Source organism: Mobula birostris, chromosome 29 (assembly GCF_030028105.1).
Source record: "Mobula birostris isolate sMobBir1 chromosome 29, sMobBir1.hap1, whole genome shotgun sequence".
In the NCBI taxonomy this organism is placed as follows: Eukaryota; Metazoa; Chordata; class Chondrichthyes; order Myliobatiformes; family Myliobatidae; genus Mobula; species Mobula birostris.
This window is the reverse complement of record NC_092398.1, coordinates 36541416-36558432: the sequence shown is the minus strand read 5'-3', so window position 1 is coordinate 36558432 and position 17017 is coordinate 36541416. Positions and strand designations below refer to the sequence as shown.

Genomic DNA, 17017 nt, shown 5'->3' with positions numbered 1-17017 from the left:
TCGGAGAGGGGAGAGAGTGACTCCATTATAACTATTCCAGTGTAAGAATTTCAATAAACTCTAAAACCCCACTACATTTCTTTTTATTTATTTAGATACAATACAGAATCGACCCTTGCAGCCCCTGTTTAATCACCGCAGTTACAATGTCTCTGCACACTATAGACTCCTTACAGAAGGGCCAGGACAGAACTCTCTGCAATAGCTTAACACCAACTGCTCTGCTACAGGTCACTAAGCTGCGATACACCGAAAGCAGAGAGGTCAGCTCCCCATCGGTACCCTGACCACTAAGCATCCCAGTAAAATGAAGAGAAGAAGCTGTGGGGTTCAGAAATAGTCTTTTATTTTAACAAGGGGAGGGGAGTAACACCTTAGTTCTTGTATGCCCGGCTGGCTCTGCGCCCTCTTGCCCTTTCGAACTTGCGGCCCTTGGATCTGATGTAAGGCCTGGCGAGGAGAGAGCAAACAGTCAGAGAGGTCTGGGGAGGGGCAGGAGGGCAGAGACAAGAACCAGGAGCAGGAATCGGCGAGTCTGCTCTGCCATTGAATAAGGTCACAGCTGATCTGGCTGTGGACTCAGTTCCACCCACCTTCCTTGTCCTCAGAGCCCTGAATTCCCCAGCTAAGCAAGTCTAACTGTGTCTTAAATATATTTAATGAGGTAGTCTCTACTGCTTCATTGGGCAGAGAATTCACTACTCGTTTCCTCATTTCCTCCCTAAACCTACTGCCCCGAATGTCACCTGCTTCTAGTCTCAGCTAACAGTGGAAAAAAGTTCCTTGCCTTGATCTTATCCATCCCTTCATAACTGTGTTGATAAGATCCCCTCTCCAGTTAGTTGGAAATACTTTGCTCTCTGGTTGAGCATGGTGCTGGTGAAGCACAGCAGTGACTTGCTGCTAGCAAGACGAGAAAACCTACAGAAAGTGGGGAAGAGAAGATTCTGCTTTCCGCAGGGATCTGTGTGACTCCCTTGTCCATTCGTGCCTCCCCACTGATCTCCCTCCCGGCACTTATCCTTGCAAGCAGAACAGGTGCTACACCTGCCCCCTCACTACCACTCAGGGCCCAAACAGTCCTTCCAGCTGAGTTGCCACTGCACCCGAGAATCTGTTTTGGTCATGTACTGTGTCCCCTGCTCCCAGTGTGGCCTGTAGATTGGGAGACCGTTTCGCAGAGCACCTACAATCAGTCGGACGGAAAATGCGGGATTTCCTGATGACCGCCTATTTCAATTCTGCTTCCCATTCTGGCATGCATCCATGGCCTCCTCTACTGCTACGACTTGGAGGAGCAATGCCTTGTATTCTGTCTGGCTAGCCTCCAACCTGACACGATAAATATCGATTTCTTGAACTTCTGGTAACTGCCCCCCACCCCACCATTCCCCATTCTGTCTCCTTACCTACCAATCTCTTCTGACAATCCTCCTTCCCTTTCTTCCATGGTCAACTACCCACTTTTCCAGCCCTTTACTTCAGCCCACCCCTTCCCACTTTCACCCATTACCTACCACCTTCCTCCCCCCACTCCTTTTCCCTAGTCCTGATTAAGAGCCTTGGCCTGAAATGGTGACCACTACTCTTTTCCATTGATGCTGTTGGACAAGTGAATGACTTCACATTCCACTCTGCCTGCCTGACACCGGCCCATCCACTTAACCTATTAGTATCCCTCTTAGTAGACTCCACATCCTCTGCACAATTTGCTTTTCCATTCAATTTAGTGTCATCGGCCAACTTAGATAGCCTTACATTCAGTTACCACTTCAGGAGAGCAGAGAAATGGAGGGATGGAAAGAAAGGATAACAAAGATTCATACTTGGTGTGACTGTGCGGAGTTCCTGGAGCCGGTCCGAAATGTCTGTATACCTTCCGTCCCTTCCGAGGTCCTGCAACAGAACAGAACATATATGGTCACACATGTCCAAATAGATTCCATTTTCACCACTGCCCTGCTGTCCGATATCCAGGCTGTGTGACAGAATGGCGTGGGGGGAACTTCACTGTGTCTGACTCCGGGAGTGTGTGATGGGACGGTGTGGAGGGACCTTCTCTCTGTCGAACCCCAGGAGTGTGTAATGGGAGCTTCACTCAGTGTCTGAGAGGACAGTGCAGAGAAAGCCTCACCTGACAACAGTACAGTGCCCTGACCCTTGGGAGCAGCCAGTGCCAGTTGGTCGAAGGTCATGATCTGCCCTCCTGCCTTCAGGATGCGGTGCCTGGCCACGTCTGTCACACGGAGGGCACAGACCTAGGAGAGAGAATGAACTGGTGAGTGCTGGCACCCGTCCCACTCTCCAAGCTCGAGACACCCCTTGCCAACACAGAACACTACAGAACAGGAACAGAACATCTGCTAAACAGGATGTTTAGTTAAACTAATTTCTAAACGGCATCTGTCTCCCTCCATGCACATCCACATGCCTGCAACTCCTCCACCACCACCTTGGGCATCACATTCTAGATACTTACCACTATGTTAAAAAAAACAAACTTGCCCTCTCTCACCATAAATACATGCCCTGGGAGAAGGTTCTGTCTGTCTGTTTTATCTATGCCTCATGTAATGTTATCAACTCCGATCTCCAGGTAGTTCATTTATTAAAGGAAGCTCTCCCCGTGACCCTGAGTATCCTCCCACATTCCACAAAGGCATACAGGTTAGAATTTACCAAACAATATTGCAGTACAACACAGAAACAGGCACTTCAGTCACTCCAGAGAAAACAACCCAGTTTTGCTCAATGTCTCCCTGTGGTGGTGTTCATGGACCTTTCAGAAACTTGATGGTGGAGAGGAAGCTGTTCCTGAAACACAAGAGAGTCTTCTACCTTCTCCCCGATGAAAAGATGGCAGGTGAGGGTGCATTAACATTGGTGGCAGTGTAGTACAGCTGTTCTTGCTTCAGTGCCAGCGACTGGGGTTCAATTCCCACTACTGTCTTTCTGCAAGACGTTTGTACATTCTCTGTGACTGCGTGGGTTTCCTCCCACAATCCAAAAATGTACCGGGTATGAGGGCTAGTGAGCTGTGGCCACACGGGCTACCCCCAGCAAACAGCACAATTCACTGTGCACTTTGATCTATATGTGCCAAATACAACTCGTTTTACTCTATGGGTGCTGCCTCCTTTGAGGTACTGTTTTTCACACTAATTGATGACGTCTGACGAAAGTACACACAGCAGTGTGTTCAGGATACATCCCGAGAAGCAGAGGAAGAGATTGTTGTGCTTTTGACAATCTCTGCATCCTCACTGGCCACAGAGAATGGCAAATGTCATTCCTTTGTTCAAAAACGGGAGTAGGGATAATGCTGGGAATCACTTCAGCAGTGGGCAATTTGTTGGAAGAGTATTCTAGAGACAGGATTTACAAGCAAACAGTCTGATTTGGGATAGTCAACATGGCATGAGTCTGACTGAATTCTTTGAGGATGTGACAAAGCACATTGACGAAGGTAAAGCAGTGGTTGTGGTGTATATGGATTTTACTAAGGTTCTCAATGGGAGGCTCTTTCAGAAGCTTAGGAGGTATGGGATCCAGTGAAACCTGCCCACAGAAGACAAAGGGCGGTAGTCGATGGAGCATATTGTGGGTAGAGTTAAGAAACTGCAAGGGTAAAAAGACCATCAGACACAAGAGCAGAATTAGGCCATCCAGTCTACTCAGCCATTTCATCATGCCCAGTCCCAGATCCCACTCAACCCCATACACCTGCCATGTCCTTTGATGCCCTGACCAATCATGAAACTATCAACTTCTGCCTTAGATATACGCAAGGACTTGGCCTCCACCGCAGTCTGAGGCAGAGCATTCCACAGATTCACCACTCTGGCTAAAAACAAATTCCTCCTTACCTCTGTTCTAAAAGGTCACCTCTCAATTTTGAGACTGTGCCCTCTAGTTCTGGATACCTCCACCAGAGGAACCATCCTCTGCACATCCACCTTATCTAGTCCTTCTGACTATTCGGTAGGTTTTAATGAGATCCCCCTGCAATCTTCTAAATTCCAGAGTACAGTTCAGGCCCAAAGCTGCCAAACACTCCTCACATCAACCTCTTCATGCCCAAAATCATCCTCGTGAACCTCCTCTGGGCTCTCTCCAATGACAACACATCCTTTTTGAGATATGGGCCCAAAGCCGTTGACAATACTACAAGTGTGGCCTGACTGGTGTTTCATAAAGACTCAGCATTACCTCCTTGCTTTCATATTCTATTTCCCTTGAAATAAATAATGTTGCATTTACATTCTTAACCACAGACTCGACCTTCTTACATGAGGACTTCCAAGTCTCTCTGCACCTCTGATGTTCGAACCTTCTCCCCCATTTAGATAATAGTCTGCACTATTGTCCCTTTTACCAAAATGCATTATCAGACATTTCCCCACACTGTATTCCATCTGACACTCGTTTCGTCCGTTCTTCCAATTTGTCTAAATCCTGCTGCAATCACATTGCTCCCTGAACACGACCTACCCCTCCACCTATCTTCATACTATTGGAGTCACACAGTCACAGAGCCCAGCAGCACTGAAACAGGCCCTCCTAGTCAATGCCGGCCTGTTTTTGTTGTTACTGCCTAGTTCCAACTACCTGCACCATAGCCTTCATTAAAGTACATATATGTAACCACATAACCGTGAGATTCTTTTTTCTACAGGAACACTTAGCAAATCTATAGAATAGCAACAGGATCAATGAAAGATCCAAGTAGAATTCAACAAACTCTGCAAAAGCAAATATAATTAAATATCAATATATAACAAGAGCAATGGTTGTAACCCTGGGGAACCCCACTGGGCCGGGCCTTGAGTCCAATTATCAGCCACTCACCATCACTCTCTGCTTCCTACCATCAAGACAACTGTGCATCCAGTTAGCCAGCTCTTCCTGGATCCCATGTGATCTAACTTTCCACAGCAACTTACCACACTGAACCTTATCATAGGCCTCACTGATGCCCAAATAGGCCACGATCCTGGGACAGAGGTGTCACAGATCAGAGGGCACAGATTTAAACAGAGGATGAAGACTATCATCTGCAAACTTTGCCACTAAGCCATTAATTCCATTATCCAAAATCAATGATAAACAACGTGAAAAGTAGCAGTCCCAATACTGACCCCCGAGGAACACCACTTGTCACGGGCAGTCAGCCAGTGGTCAGACCCCACTTGGAGTACTGTGCTCAGTTCTGGTCGTCTCACTATAGAAGGATGTGGAAGCCACAGAAAGGGTGCAGAGGAGATTTACAAGGATGTACCTGGATTGGGCAGCATGCCTTATGAGAATAGGTTGAGTGAATTCAGCCTTTTCTCCTTGGAGCGATGGAAGATGAGAGGTAACTTGATAGAGGTGTATAAGATGATGAAAGGCATTGATTGTGTGGATAGTCAGAGGCTTTTTCCCAGGGCTGAAATGGTTGCCACAAGAAGACACAGGTTTAAGGTGCTGGGGAGTTGGTACAGAGGAGATGTCAGGGGTAAGTTGTTTTTTTTTTACTCAGAGTGGTGAGTGCATGGAATGGGCTGCCAGCAACAGTGGTGGAGGCGGATACGATAGGGTCTTTTAAGGGACATTTAGGTAGGTACATGGAGCTTAGTAAAACAGAGGGTGATAGGTAAGCCTAGTAATTTCTAAGGTAGGGACATGTTCGGCACAACTTTGTGGGCCGAAGGGCCTGTATTGTTCTGTAGGTTTTCTATGTTCTCTTTCTAACCAGAAAAGGCCCCCTTTATTAAATGCCTTTTGAAAATCCAAGTAAGTGACATTCACTGACTCTCCTTTCTCCACCCTGCTTGTTACTTCCTCAAAGAACTCTTAACAGATTTGTCAGGCAAGATTTCCCTATACAGAAACCATGCTGACTTTGACTTATTTTATCATTAGTTTCTAAGTACCCACAAACCTCATGGACTCCCAACAGCTTCCAACCACTGAGGTTAGGCTAACTGGCCTGTAATTTCTCTTATTTTGCCTTCAACCCCTCTCAGGACTCTGGGATCTGGCCTTGGTGACTTATCCACCTTAAGACCTTTGAGTTTGCCCAGCTTTTTTTCCTTTTTAATGGCAATGGCACTCACTCCTGCTCCCTGAGACTCACAGACCTCTGGCAGACAGTCCGTGTCATCCATGGTGAAGACTGATGCCAAATGCCCATTTCAGCTAATTTAGCTTCTTTCCTCCAGTCCTGCCGAAGGCTCTCGGCCCAAAACGTCCACTGTATATTTTCCCATTGATGCTGAGTTCCTCCAGCACCTGCAGATTTTCTCGTTTGTCAGTAAGTTCATCCATTTCTGTGTCCCCCATCACTACCTCACAAGCATCAATTTCCAGTCATCCAATATCAACTCTCACCTCCCCTTTACTCTTATATAACTGCAAAAACTTTTAGTATCCTGCTTTGTATTTCATCTTTTCCCCTTTTACAGCCTTTTGTTGGATTTCAAATGCTTCCCAATCATCCAAGTTTCCACTCACTTTTGCTACCTTAAATGCCCTTTTCCTTGGCTTTTATGCAGTCGCTAACTTCATTTGTCAACCACACTTGCCTACCCCCGCCATTTGAGAAATTCTTCTTCCGTGGGACTCATCTGTCCTACACCTGGATGTGCTCACCACTGCCTACGCCTTCCTGCCTGTCCTTTAAATACAAAGCATATCCTTTGATGTTAAGCTCCCAACTATGGCCGTCTTTCAGCCACAACTGTGATGCCCACAAAGTCGTACCAACATTCACCCACCTTACTCCGAAAGTACACGCATTTATATACAGCACCTTCAGTCTTGCATTCTTTGCCCTTTTGAATTTTGCCTTTGTGATACAAGTTAACTCGTTGCTCTGTCTGCACTTGTACCCAATCAATACTTGTCCTTCCTTAGTCATGTTACACCCATCGTCTACTTGTAAACCTGCTGGCTGATCTCAGCTCTATCATACTGGTTTCCATCCCCCTGCCATATTAGTTTAAACCACTCCCAACAGCTCAAGCAAACCTGCCTACAAGGATATTGGTCCCCCTCAGATTCAAGTGCAACCTATCCCCTTTGTACAGGTCCCAATGATCCAGAAATCTGAATCCCTGCCTCCTGCTCCAATTCTTCAGCCATGCATTTATCTGCCATCTCATTCTATTCCCATCCTCACTGTCGTGTGGCACAGGCAGTCTGAGATTCCTACCGTCGAGGTCCTGCTTCTCAGCTTCCGAACCCTGTGTGTTTTTTCAGGAACCCCTCCCTATTTCTACCTATGTCGTTGGTACCCTGGTGGGAGTTATATTAGCACCTCCAAACAGTAGCCAGGGTGTGGGCGACAAGTTAAAACAGGAGATAGAAAAGGCATGTCAAAAGGGTAAATGGGAGCACATTGATATACAGGTAAACTGGGAAAATCAGGTTGGTGCTTAATCCCAAGACAGAATTTGTAGAATGCCTACTAGATTTTTTTTAAGAGCAGCTTGTGGTTGAGTCCACTAGGGGATCAGCTATTCTGTATAGGTGTTGTGTAATGAACCGAAAACGATTAGGGAGCTGAAGGTAATGAAACCCTTCGGAGGCCGTGATCATTACATGATAGAATTCACTCTGCAATTTGAAAAGGAGCTGAAGTCAGATGTGTCAGTATTACAGTGGAGTAAAGTGAATTACAGAGGCATGAGAGAGGAGCCGACAAAACCTGACTGGGAAGGCACACGAGTAGGAAAGACGGCACAGCAGCAAAGGCTGGAGTTTCTGGCCGTAATTCAGAAGGTGCAGGATAGATGCATCCCAAAGCAGTAGCATTCTGAAGATGCTATGATACAACAGTGGCTGACAAAAAGGCAGTGGGAATAAAAAGGCAATTAAAAAAAGCAATGGGGGGGGTGAAGTGGAGATAAAATATGAAGGTAAGCTAGCCAACAATAGAGGATACCAAACATTTTCAGATGTGAAGTATGAGAGGTGAGTGGATATTGGACCACCTCAATAGGGAACATGAAAAAGGCATAAAAACTGATTAAGAACTTTGCATCAACCTTTACTGTGGAAGCCACTGGCAGGCAGAGGCAAGTGCAGGTTTCAGGAGAAAGTACTTGGGAACTGGAAGGCCTAAAGGTAGATAAATCTCCTGCACCAGATGGGACTACATCTGAGGGATCAGAAAAATGAGGCTGAAAAAATTATGGAGACAGTAATGATTCTAGAATGGTTCCAGACAACTGGAAAATTGCAAGTGTCACTCGTCTTGGGGGTGGGGGGGTGGCAGGAAGAGATATTTCAATATTGGGAAGATGTTGAGAATGTAGTTTTGGGGCACACGATAAAATAGGCCAAGCTAGCACAACTTCCAGAAGGGGAAGTCTCACATGACAAATCTACCGAAATTCTTTGAGATCATAACAAGTATGACAGAGAAAAGAGAACCAGTTGATGATTTTCAGACAGCCTTTGAAAAGATGTCACACATGAAGCTGCAGAAGAGCCCATGGTATTACAGGAAAGATATTAGCGTGGATAGAGCATTGGCTGATTGGCAGAAGGCAGAGAGTGGCAATAAGGGGAGCCTTTCTTGATTGGCTGCTTCTGACTAGGGGCTGATGTTGGGACCACTGCGGAGGACTCAGGGTAGACCTTTCAAATTTCGATAGGTTTCAGTGACATCTCCCCCTCACATTCAGAGTAACTACAGTCCCAGACTTGGACGGAGGGGATGCGCCTCACCTTCAGTTTCGGGATATCCCAGGTTCGGACATCGTCTGTCACCGTGCCTACCACCACGGCAGTCTTGTTCTCCCGTCCAGGCAGCTTCATCTTACGGATCTGCAGATGAGACACGGCTAGTTAGAATCACTGCTTTCCTCCCGTAAAACCTGTGGAATTCCGCTGTACAGGGAGTTTCACTGTGTCAGGTCCATGTTCAGCACAGCATTGTTGGCTGAAGGGCCTGTATTGGGCTGATGGTTTTTTAAGTTTCTATGTAACAATGAATTACAATGGATTTAATTTAGCTTTTTTGATACTGATCAATAAAAAAGTATTCACTACTCCCCTTTAATATAACACACCAAATCATCAATGGAACAGCCAAATGGTTTTTGAAGTCACAATTAGGTAAATGGAGATCACCATGTGCACGATTATGCTTCACGGTAGGGATGGTGTGGTTTTGATGATCTGCGGTATATGGCTTACACCGAACAGTGTTTAGTCTACAAGCTCAATTTTGGTTTCATCAGAACATAGCTGACTCTGATGTCTCCCACATTCCTTCTGGCAAACTCTGGCCGAGATTTCACATGAGTTTCAATTGATTGAAATACACCTGTATCTGGAAGGTCCAACTGCTGGTGAATCAGTATCCTGGCAAAAACTACACCATGAAGACAAAAGAGCACTCCAAGCAGCTCTGTGAAAAGGTTACTGAAAAGCACAAGTCAGGAAATGGATACAAGAAAACATCCAAGTCAAGTCAACCATCAAGAAATGTTAAGAATATGGCACAGCTGTAAATCCACCTAGAGCAGGTTGTCCTCAAAATCTGAGTGATCGTGCAAAGGGACTAGTGAGGGAGGCCACCAAGAGACTTATGACAACTCTGGAGGAGTTACAAGCATCAGTGCCTGAGATGGGAGAGACTGTGCATACAACAGCTGTTGTCTAGGTGCTTCACCAGTCACAGCTTTATGGGAGAGTGGCAAAGAGAAAGCCACTGTTGAAAAATCTCACATAAAATCTCAGCCAGTTTGCCAGAAGGCATGTGGGAGACTCTGAAGTCAGCTGGAAGGTGGCTTTACGGTCTGATTTTTTAGACCATCAGACTAAACACTGTTCGGTGTAAGCCAAACACCGCACATTATGAAAAACACACCATCCCTACCGTGAAGCGTGGTGGTGTCTGCATCACGCTGTGGGGATGCTTCACTGTAGCAGGCCCTGGAAGGCTTGTGAAGGTAGAGGGCAAAATGAATGCAGCAAAATACAGGGAAACCCTGATGCAGTCTGCAACAGAACCCCAAGTTGGGAGATTTGCTTTCCAGCAAGACAATGACCCCCAAGCTTGAAGCCAAAGCTACACAGGAATGACTTAAAAGCAATGTTAATGTCTTGGAGTGGCCAAGTCAGAGTCCAGACCTCAATCCAATTGAGAATTTGTGGCAGGACTTGAAAAGGGCTGTTCACTCATGATCCCCATGCAATCTGACAGAGTTTGAGCAGTTTTGTAAAGAAGAATGGGGAAAAATTGCAATGTCCAGAAGTACAAGGCTCATCGATATATCGAGACTTGAGGCTGTAATTGCTGCCAAAGGTGCATCTACTAAATCCTGACTTGAATGGAATAATTATACAATTATTTTGTGATTAATAATTGTAATAAATTTAGACCAATTTGTAGAAATCCATTTTCACTTTGACATGGAAGTCTTTTCCGTTGATCAGTGTTAAAAAAGCCAAATTAAATCCACTGTGATTCAGTATTGTAAACCAATAAAATGCGAAACCTTTCAGAGGGGTTTATAGGCACGACCTTCCTCCCCAGATAATGTAGCATCCCCTCAGTACTGGGGCTTAGCACTCCATTCCTGGTGTGTCCCGTCCCGTTTCCCCCCCCTCCCCCCGGGGCACTGCTCCCCAGAACCTGTGACTTACCAGGCGAGCCAGCGAGAGTGGAGGCCTGTTGGTGCGGCTCATGAACAGACGCTTGAGGACGACCTTGTTGAATGGGGAGTTAGAGCGACGAGCCAGGAACCTGTAGAGCTGAGGTGGAAAAAAGAATTTAAAACACACACTTTTTTTTTAAATTAGAGTGGTGGGTTTGTGCAATGTCCTGCAGGGAGGGGTGGAGTACTTGGAGTATCGTGATTAGTTCTAGTTGTCTCATTAACAGGAAGGACGTGGAGAGGGCAGAGGATATTTACTGGGACTTGCATGTTGTACCAGGAAAAGTTGAGTGAGCCAGGGCTTTCCCTTAGGAATGAAGGAGTGAGAGGTGACTTGACAGAAGTGTACAAGATGATGAGAGGATTAGATCGAGTGACTTTTCCCCAGGGGAGATGCTAATACAAGGGGGATAAATTTAAGGTGACTGGAGAAAGTATAGGGGGGAAATGTCAGTGTGTTGTTTTTCTATACACACAGAGTGGTGGGTGCATGGAATTTGCTACCAGGAGTACTGATAGAGGCAGGTACATTTGTGAAACTTTTAGATCAGCACATGGATGATAGAAACATGGAAGGTTGTGTTGGAGGGAAGGGTTAGATTGATCTTGGGAGCAGGTTAAAAAAGTTGTCACAGCATTGTGGGCTAAAGGGCCTGTACTGTAGTGTCGTCACCAGCTACAGAACACCGTGCAAAGCACACCCCTCAACACCCCAGGGAAGGCTACATCACATTTCAGGAGAAGAGTCTTGAACCAACATTCCCGTTCATACAGATGATCCGCCAACAACCCAACCCTCTACGTACACAAAATCCGATCACGCAGTCCCTCATGACCTGGGAAAGTAGACGCGGAGCCCTCAGCCAATCCGGTTTTAAGGTCACCCCACAAAACATTGAAAGTCATCTCACAGTACAGTCCTTTCAGACCACAATACTGTACCGACAATTTAACCTACTCTGAGATCAATCTAACCCTTCCCTTCCACACAGCCCTTAAAAGAAAAAAATCTGCAGGTGCTGGAAATCGAAGCAACACACACAAAATGAAGGAACTGAACAGCCAGGCAGCATTGATGGAAAAAAGTACAGTTGACGTTTCGGGCCGAGACCCTTCGGCAGGACTGGAGAACAAAAGGCTGAGTATGAGTTGAAAGGTAGGGGAGGGGAGAGAAACACCGGATGATAGGTGAAACCTGAAGGGGGAGGGATGAAGCACAGAGCTGGGAAGTTGATTGGAGAAAGAGACAGAGGGCCATGGAAGAAGGAAAAAAAGGGGGAATACCAGAGGGAAGCGATGGGCAGGCAAAGTGATAAAATGAAAGGGCTACTAGGGGATGGGAAATGGTGAAGGGGGTGGGGGGGAGGCATTACTGGAAGTTGGAGACATCAATGTTCATGCCATCAGGTTGGAGGCTACCCAAATGGAATATGAGTCTGGCCTTATCCCGACAGTAGAGGAGGCCATGGACGGACATATGGGAACGGGAAGTGGAAATAAAATGGGTGGTCACTGGCAGATCCTGCTTGTTCTGGCGGACGAAGCATAGATGCTTGGCAAAGTGGTCTCCCAATCTACGTTGGGTCTCACCAATACACATAGAAACATAGAAAATAGGTGCAGGAGTAGGCCATTCGGCCCTTTGAGCCTGCACCGCCATTCAGTATGATCATGGCTGATCATCCAACTCAGAACCCTGTACTAGCCTTCCCTCCATACCCCCTGATCCCCGTAGCCACAAGGGCCATATCTAACTCCCTCTTAAATATAGCCAATGAACTGGCCTCAACTGTTTCCTGTGGCAGAGAATTCCACAGATTCACCACTCTCTCTGTGAAGAAGTTTTTCCTCATCTCAGCCCTAAAAGGCTTCCCCTTTATCCTCAAACTGTGACCCCTCGTTCTGGACTTCCCCAACATCGGGAACAATCTTCCTGCATCTAGCCTGTCCAATCCCTTTAAGATTTTATACGTTTCAATCAGATCCCCCCTCAATCTTCTAAATTCCAACGAGTACAAGCCCAGTTCATCTAGTCTTTCTTCATATGAAAGTCCTGCCATCCCAGGAATCAATCTGCTGAACCTTCTTTGTACTCCCTCTATGGCAAGGATGTCTTTCCTCAGATTAGGGGACCAAAACTGCACACAATACTCTAGGTGTGGTCTCACCAAGGCCTTGTACAACTGCAGTAGTACCTCCCTGCTCCTGTACTCAAACCTTCTTGCTATGAATGCCAGCATATCATTCGCCTTTTTCACCGCCTGCTGTACCTGCATGCCCACTTTCAATGACTGGTGTATAATGACACCCAGGTCTCGTTGCACCTCCCCTTTTCCTAATCGGCCACCATTCAGATAATAATTTGTTTTCCTGTTCTTGCCACCAAAGTGGATAACCTCACATTTATCCACATTAAATTGCATCTGCCATGAATTTGCCCACTCACCCAACCTATCCAAGTCACCCTGCATCCTCTTAGCATCCTCCTCACAGCTAACACTGCCGCCCAGCTTCGTGTCATCCGCAAACTTGGAGATGCTGCATTTAATTCCCTCATCTAAGTCATTAATATAAATTGTAAACAACTGAGGTCCCAGCACTGAGCCTTGCGGTACCCCACTAGTCACTGCCTGCCATTCTGAAAAGGTCCCGTTTATTCCCACTCTTCGCTTCCTGTCTGCCAACCAATTCTCTATCCACATCAATACCATACCCCCAATACCATGTGCTTTAAGTTTGCACACTAATCTCTTGTGTGGAACCCTGTCAAAAGCCTTTTGAAAATCCAAATATACCACATCCACTGGTTCTCCCCTATCCACTCTACTAATTACATCCTCAAAAATTTCTATAAGATTGTCAGACGTGATTTTCCTTTCACAAATCCATGCTGACTTTTATCTGATGATTTCACCACTTTCCAAATGTGCTATTATCACATCTTTGATAACTGACTCCAGCAGTTTCCCCACCACCAACGTTAGGCTAACCGGTCTATAATTCCCCGGTTTCTCTCTCCCTCCTTTTTTAAAAAGTGGGGTTACATTAGCCACCCTCCAATCCTCAGGAACTAATCCAGAATCTAAACAGTTTTGAAAAATTATCACTAATGCATCCACTATTTCTTGGGCTACTTCCTTAAGCACCCTGGGATGCAGACCATCTGGCCCTGGGGATTTATCTGCCTTTAATCCCTTCAATTTCCCTAACACCACTTCCCTACTAACAAGTATTTCCCTCAGTTCCTCCATCTCACTAGACCCTCGGTCCCCTACTATTTCCGGAAGATTATTTATGTCCTCCTTCGGGAAGACAGAACCAAAGTCGTTATTCAATTGGTCTGCCATGTCCTTGTTCCCCATGATCAATTCACCTGTTTCTGACTGTAAGGGACCTAAATACAGGACACACCAGGAGCACTGAACATAGTACATGACCCCCAACAGACTCACAGGTGAAGGAAGTCGCGTACAGAGCGATCCCTGTGGAAAACAGAAAATGGGGGGAGATGTTTGATCCAGTTGGAGGTGATGTAAGTTTCGGAGAATTATGTGCTGGACATGGAGGCTGATGGGGTGGTAGATGAGGACAAGAGGAATCTTATTACTGGTAGGGTGGTGGAAGGATGGGGTAAGAGCAGACGTGTGTGAAATGGAGGAGACGCAGTTGAGAGCAGCGTTGATGGTGGAGGAAGGGAAGCCCCTCTCTTTGAAAAAAGAGGACATCTCCTTTGTTCTGGAATGAAAAGATATGGTGGAGACAGAGGAATTGAGTGATGGGGATGGCATTTTTACAAGTAGCAAGGTGGGACAAGGTAGCTGCGCGAGTCCGTTGGTTTATAACAGACATCGGTGGATAAGCTGTCTCAGGAGATACAGGCAGTGAGATGGAGAAAGGGAGGTGTCGGAAATGGACCAGGTGAATTTGAAGGCAGAGTGGAAGTTGGAGGCAAAGTGGATGAAATCAGTGAATTCAGCAAAGATGCAGGAAGCATCACCAATGAAGCAGTAGTCCTTTTGGCCAAGTTACACCCACGTGACCAACTAACCCACTAAGCAGGAGGGGTGGAAAAGTGGGAGCCACACAGTCACAGGGAGAAGGAGAATAATCCGACTGCTTTCATACAGCACCGGGAACTACCACAATGTGCGAACTGCTACATTACCCTGCCACTCTCCCATCATGACAGGCCAGAATATTCTTTCTATCATCTATGTGCCTATTTGCCTCTACCACCCACCCCTGGCAGTTGTTTAATGTCATTTCCAGTACACAAGTGTGAAGGAGAACATTGTTGTTACTCCAAATCTGATGCAGCACAAGGTAAATACAGAACAAAAAAACATAAGCTACTTATACACACAGATTGATTGTACGCCCATAAGGTGAGACCAGGCACAGGGGTGCCTGTACATAAGGTGACCAACAAGAAATGATAAAGTAGTGGTGGTTGGGGGTGTGGAGGGGTGAGTTCCTGGGTGGAGGTGTTGATCAGCCTCACTGCTTGGGGAAAGGAACTGTTTTGGAGTCTGGAGGTCCTGGTGTGGATGCTAGGTAGCCTCCTCCCTGAAGGGAGTGGGACAAACAGTCCGTGAGCAGGGTGGGTTACCGGCCCTTTTCCAGCACCTTTCTGTATCTATGTCACTGATGGTGGGTCGGTGGGTGCCGGTGATGCGTTGGGCAGTTCTGACGACCCGTTGTAGCTCCCGTCCCACCGCACACCTACAGATAGTCCAGCAGAGGCGTAACTTACTCCACCATCAGTCTAACCTTCCCTCCTCCCGACTCAACCGCACCGTTCCTATCCCAGTCGTCGGCCTTCCCGTAACTCAGACCTCACCCCCCCCCCGGCCCACTTGGGGAGGAGAGGGAGCGAGGGATGGGTACGATTGACAAAGCCTCACCCCATCCCACAACCCAGCCTGCTTCCTCCTTACTGCCCGGCTCGACATCAAATACCCAGTCCTGCAGCGGACCCCTGGCCCAGAAAAGGCCCCTGCTGGGCGGCTGCAGCAGCGGGAGCCCGGAGACCAGCAGGCAGCGGACTGACCTTGACCAGCAGGCGGAGGTATATGTCTTGGCTCTTGGGCTCCTTACGGCGAACCTTGCGGTCCTTGTTGTGGCGGATGTCGATACCCTGGGGGGGGGGGAAACAGAAGACACATTAATCCAGTTACCGAGACGCCGCCGCACCCCCATTCCCAGTCATCCAACTCCCCGCCCGCCCTCCGCGCCCGCCGCCGCCGCCATCCGCCGTCCCTGGGCCACACTGGCAGCAGATGGCGGCGGATTGCAAGCCCAACCTCTTCCCCTCACCCACCATCTTGTCCGGCGGTCGTCGCGGGAAGAGAGAAAACTGCGCCTGCGCGCTAGCTTAATCTCATGGAGGGCCTCCCGGTGCAGAAAATCTCGCGAGGCTGACCTCCTGGTGCACAGCGCCACCTGTCGAATGGGAGGACGCTGTGCAACCCGGGCTGTAGCTCCAATGAGATTGCAGAGGTAAAAGTCAGGATTGGAATTAAATTTCTATGTGCATTTATTATCAAAGTATGTATGCAATATACAACCCTGAGATTCGTCTTCTCACAGGCCACGAAACAAAAAAGCCATGGAACTACTTCAAAGAAAAGATCAAACACCCAACAGGCAAATTAAAATAAAAAGTGAAAAACAGAATATAAAATGTTGAACTTGAAAAAAGACTTTAAGGAGATTAAAGATTAGCTTTATTTAACACATGTGCATTGAAAGATGGAAAAATTCAGTGAAGTGAGCGACACAGTCTGAAGATGTTCCAGGGGCAAGCTTCTGGGGCACTAGCCCTAACCTGTACATCTCCAGAATGTGGGAAGATCATTCTCACATGTAGAGAGGTACATTGAAAAACAGGTCTTGCGTTCTGCTCATTCGGATTAATTCATTGACTTAGATCAAGGTAAAAATAATATACACACACACACACACCTTTTTAGACCATCAGACATAGGAGTAGAATTAGGCCATTTGGCCCATCGAGTCTGCTCTGCCATTCAATTGTGGCTGATCCCTTTTTCCCCTCCTCAGCCCCATTCCCCAGCCTGTAACCTTTGATGCCATGTCCAACCAAGAACCTATCAGTCTCTGCCTTAAATACACACAATGACTTAATCTTCACAGCTGCCTGTGTCAACAAATTCCACAAATTCAACACCTTTTGGCTAAAGACATTTCTCTGCATCTCTGTTTGAAAGGGTGCCCCTCTATCCTGAGGCTGTGTCCTCTTGTCCTAGACTACCCCACCATGAGAAATATCCTTTCCACATCTTCTATGTCTTGGGCCTTTCAACATTCAAAGGTTTCAAAGGTTCCTTCTGATTTCCAGTGAG

General features: G+C 46.9%; 2 protein-coding genes across 2 annotated transcripts in view; both read right to left on the bottom strand.

Moving 5' to 3' along the window:
• Window positions 1-17017, bottom strand: part of LOC140189944 (uncharacterized) — a 53700-nt gene that overhangs the window by 29821 nt on the left and 6862 nt on the right. The window lies entirely within an intron of this gene.
• On the bottom strand, window positions 330-16074 carry rpl18 (ribosomal protein L18). Its single transcript, XM_072246339.1, has 7 exons — window positions 15973-16074; window positions 15703-15789; window positions 10642-10749; window positions 8716-8814; window positions 2135-2258; window positions 1827-1896; window positions 330-450 (listed from the first exon to the last, which is right to left on the bottom strand). Exons 1-7 carry the CDS (start codon window positions 15973-15975, stop codon window positions 375-377), a joined length of 567 nt encoding a protein of 188 aa, XP_072102440.1. The 5' UTR covers window positions 15976-16074; the 3' UTR covers window positions 330-374.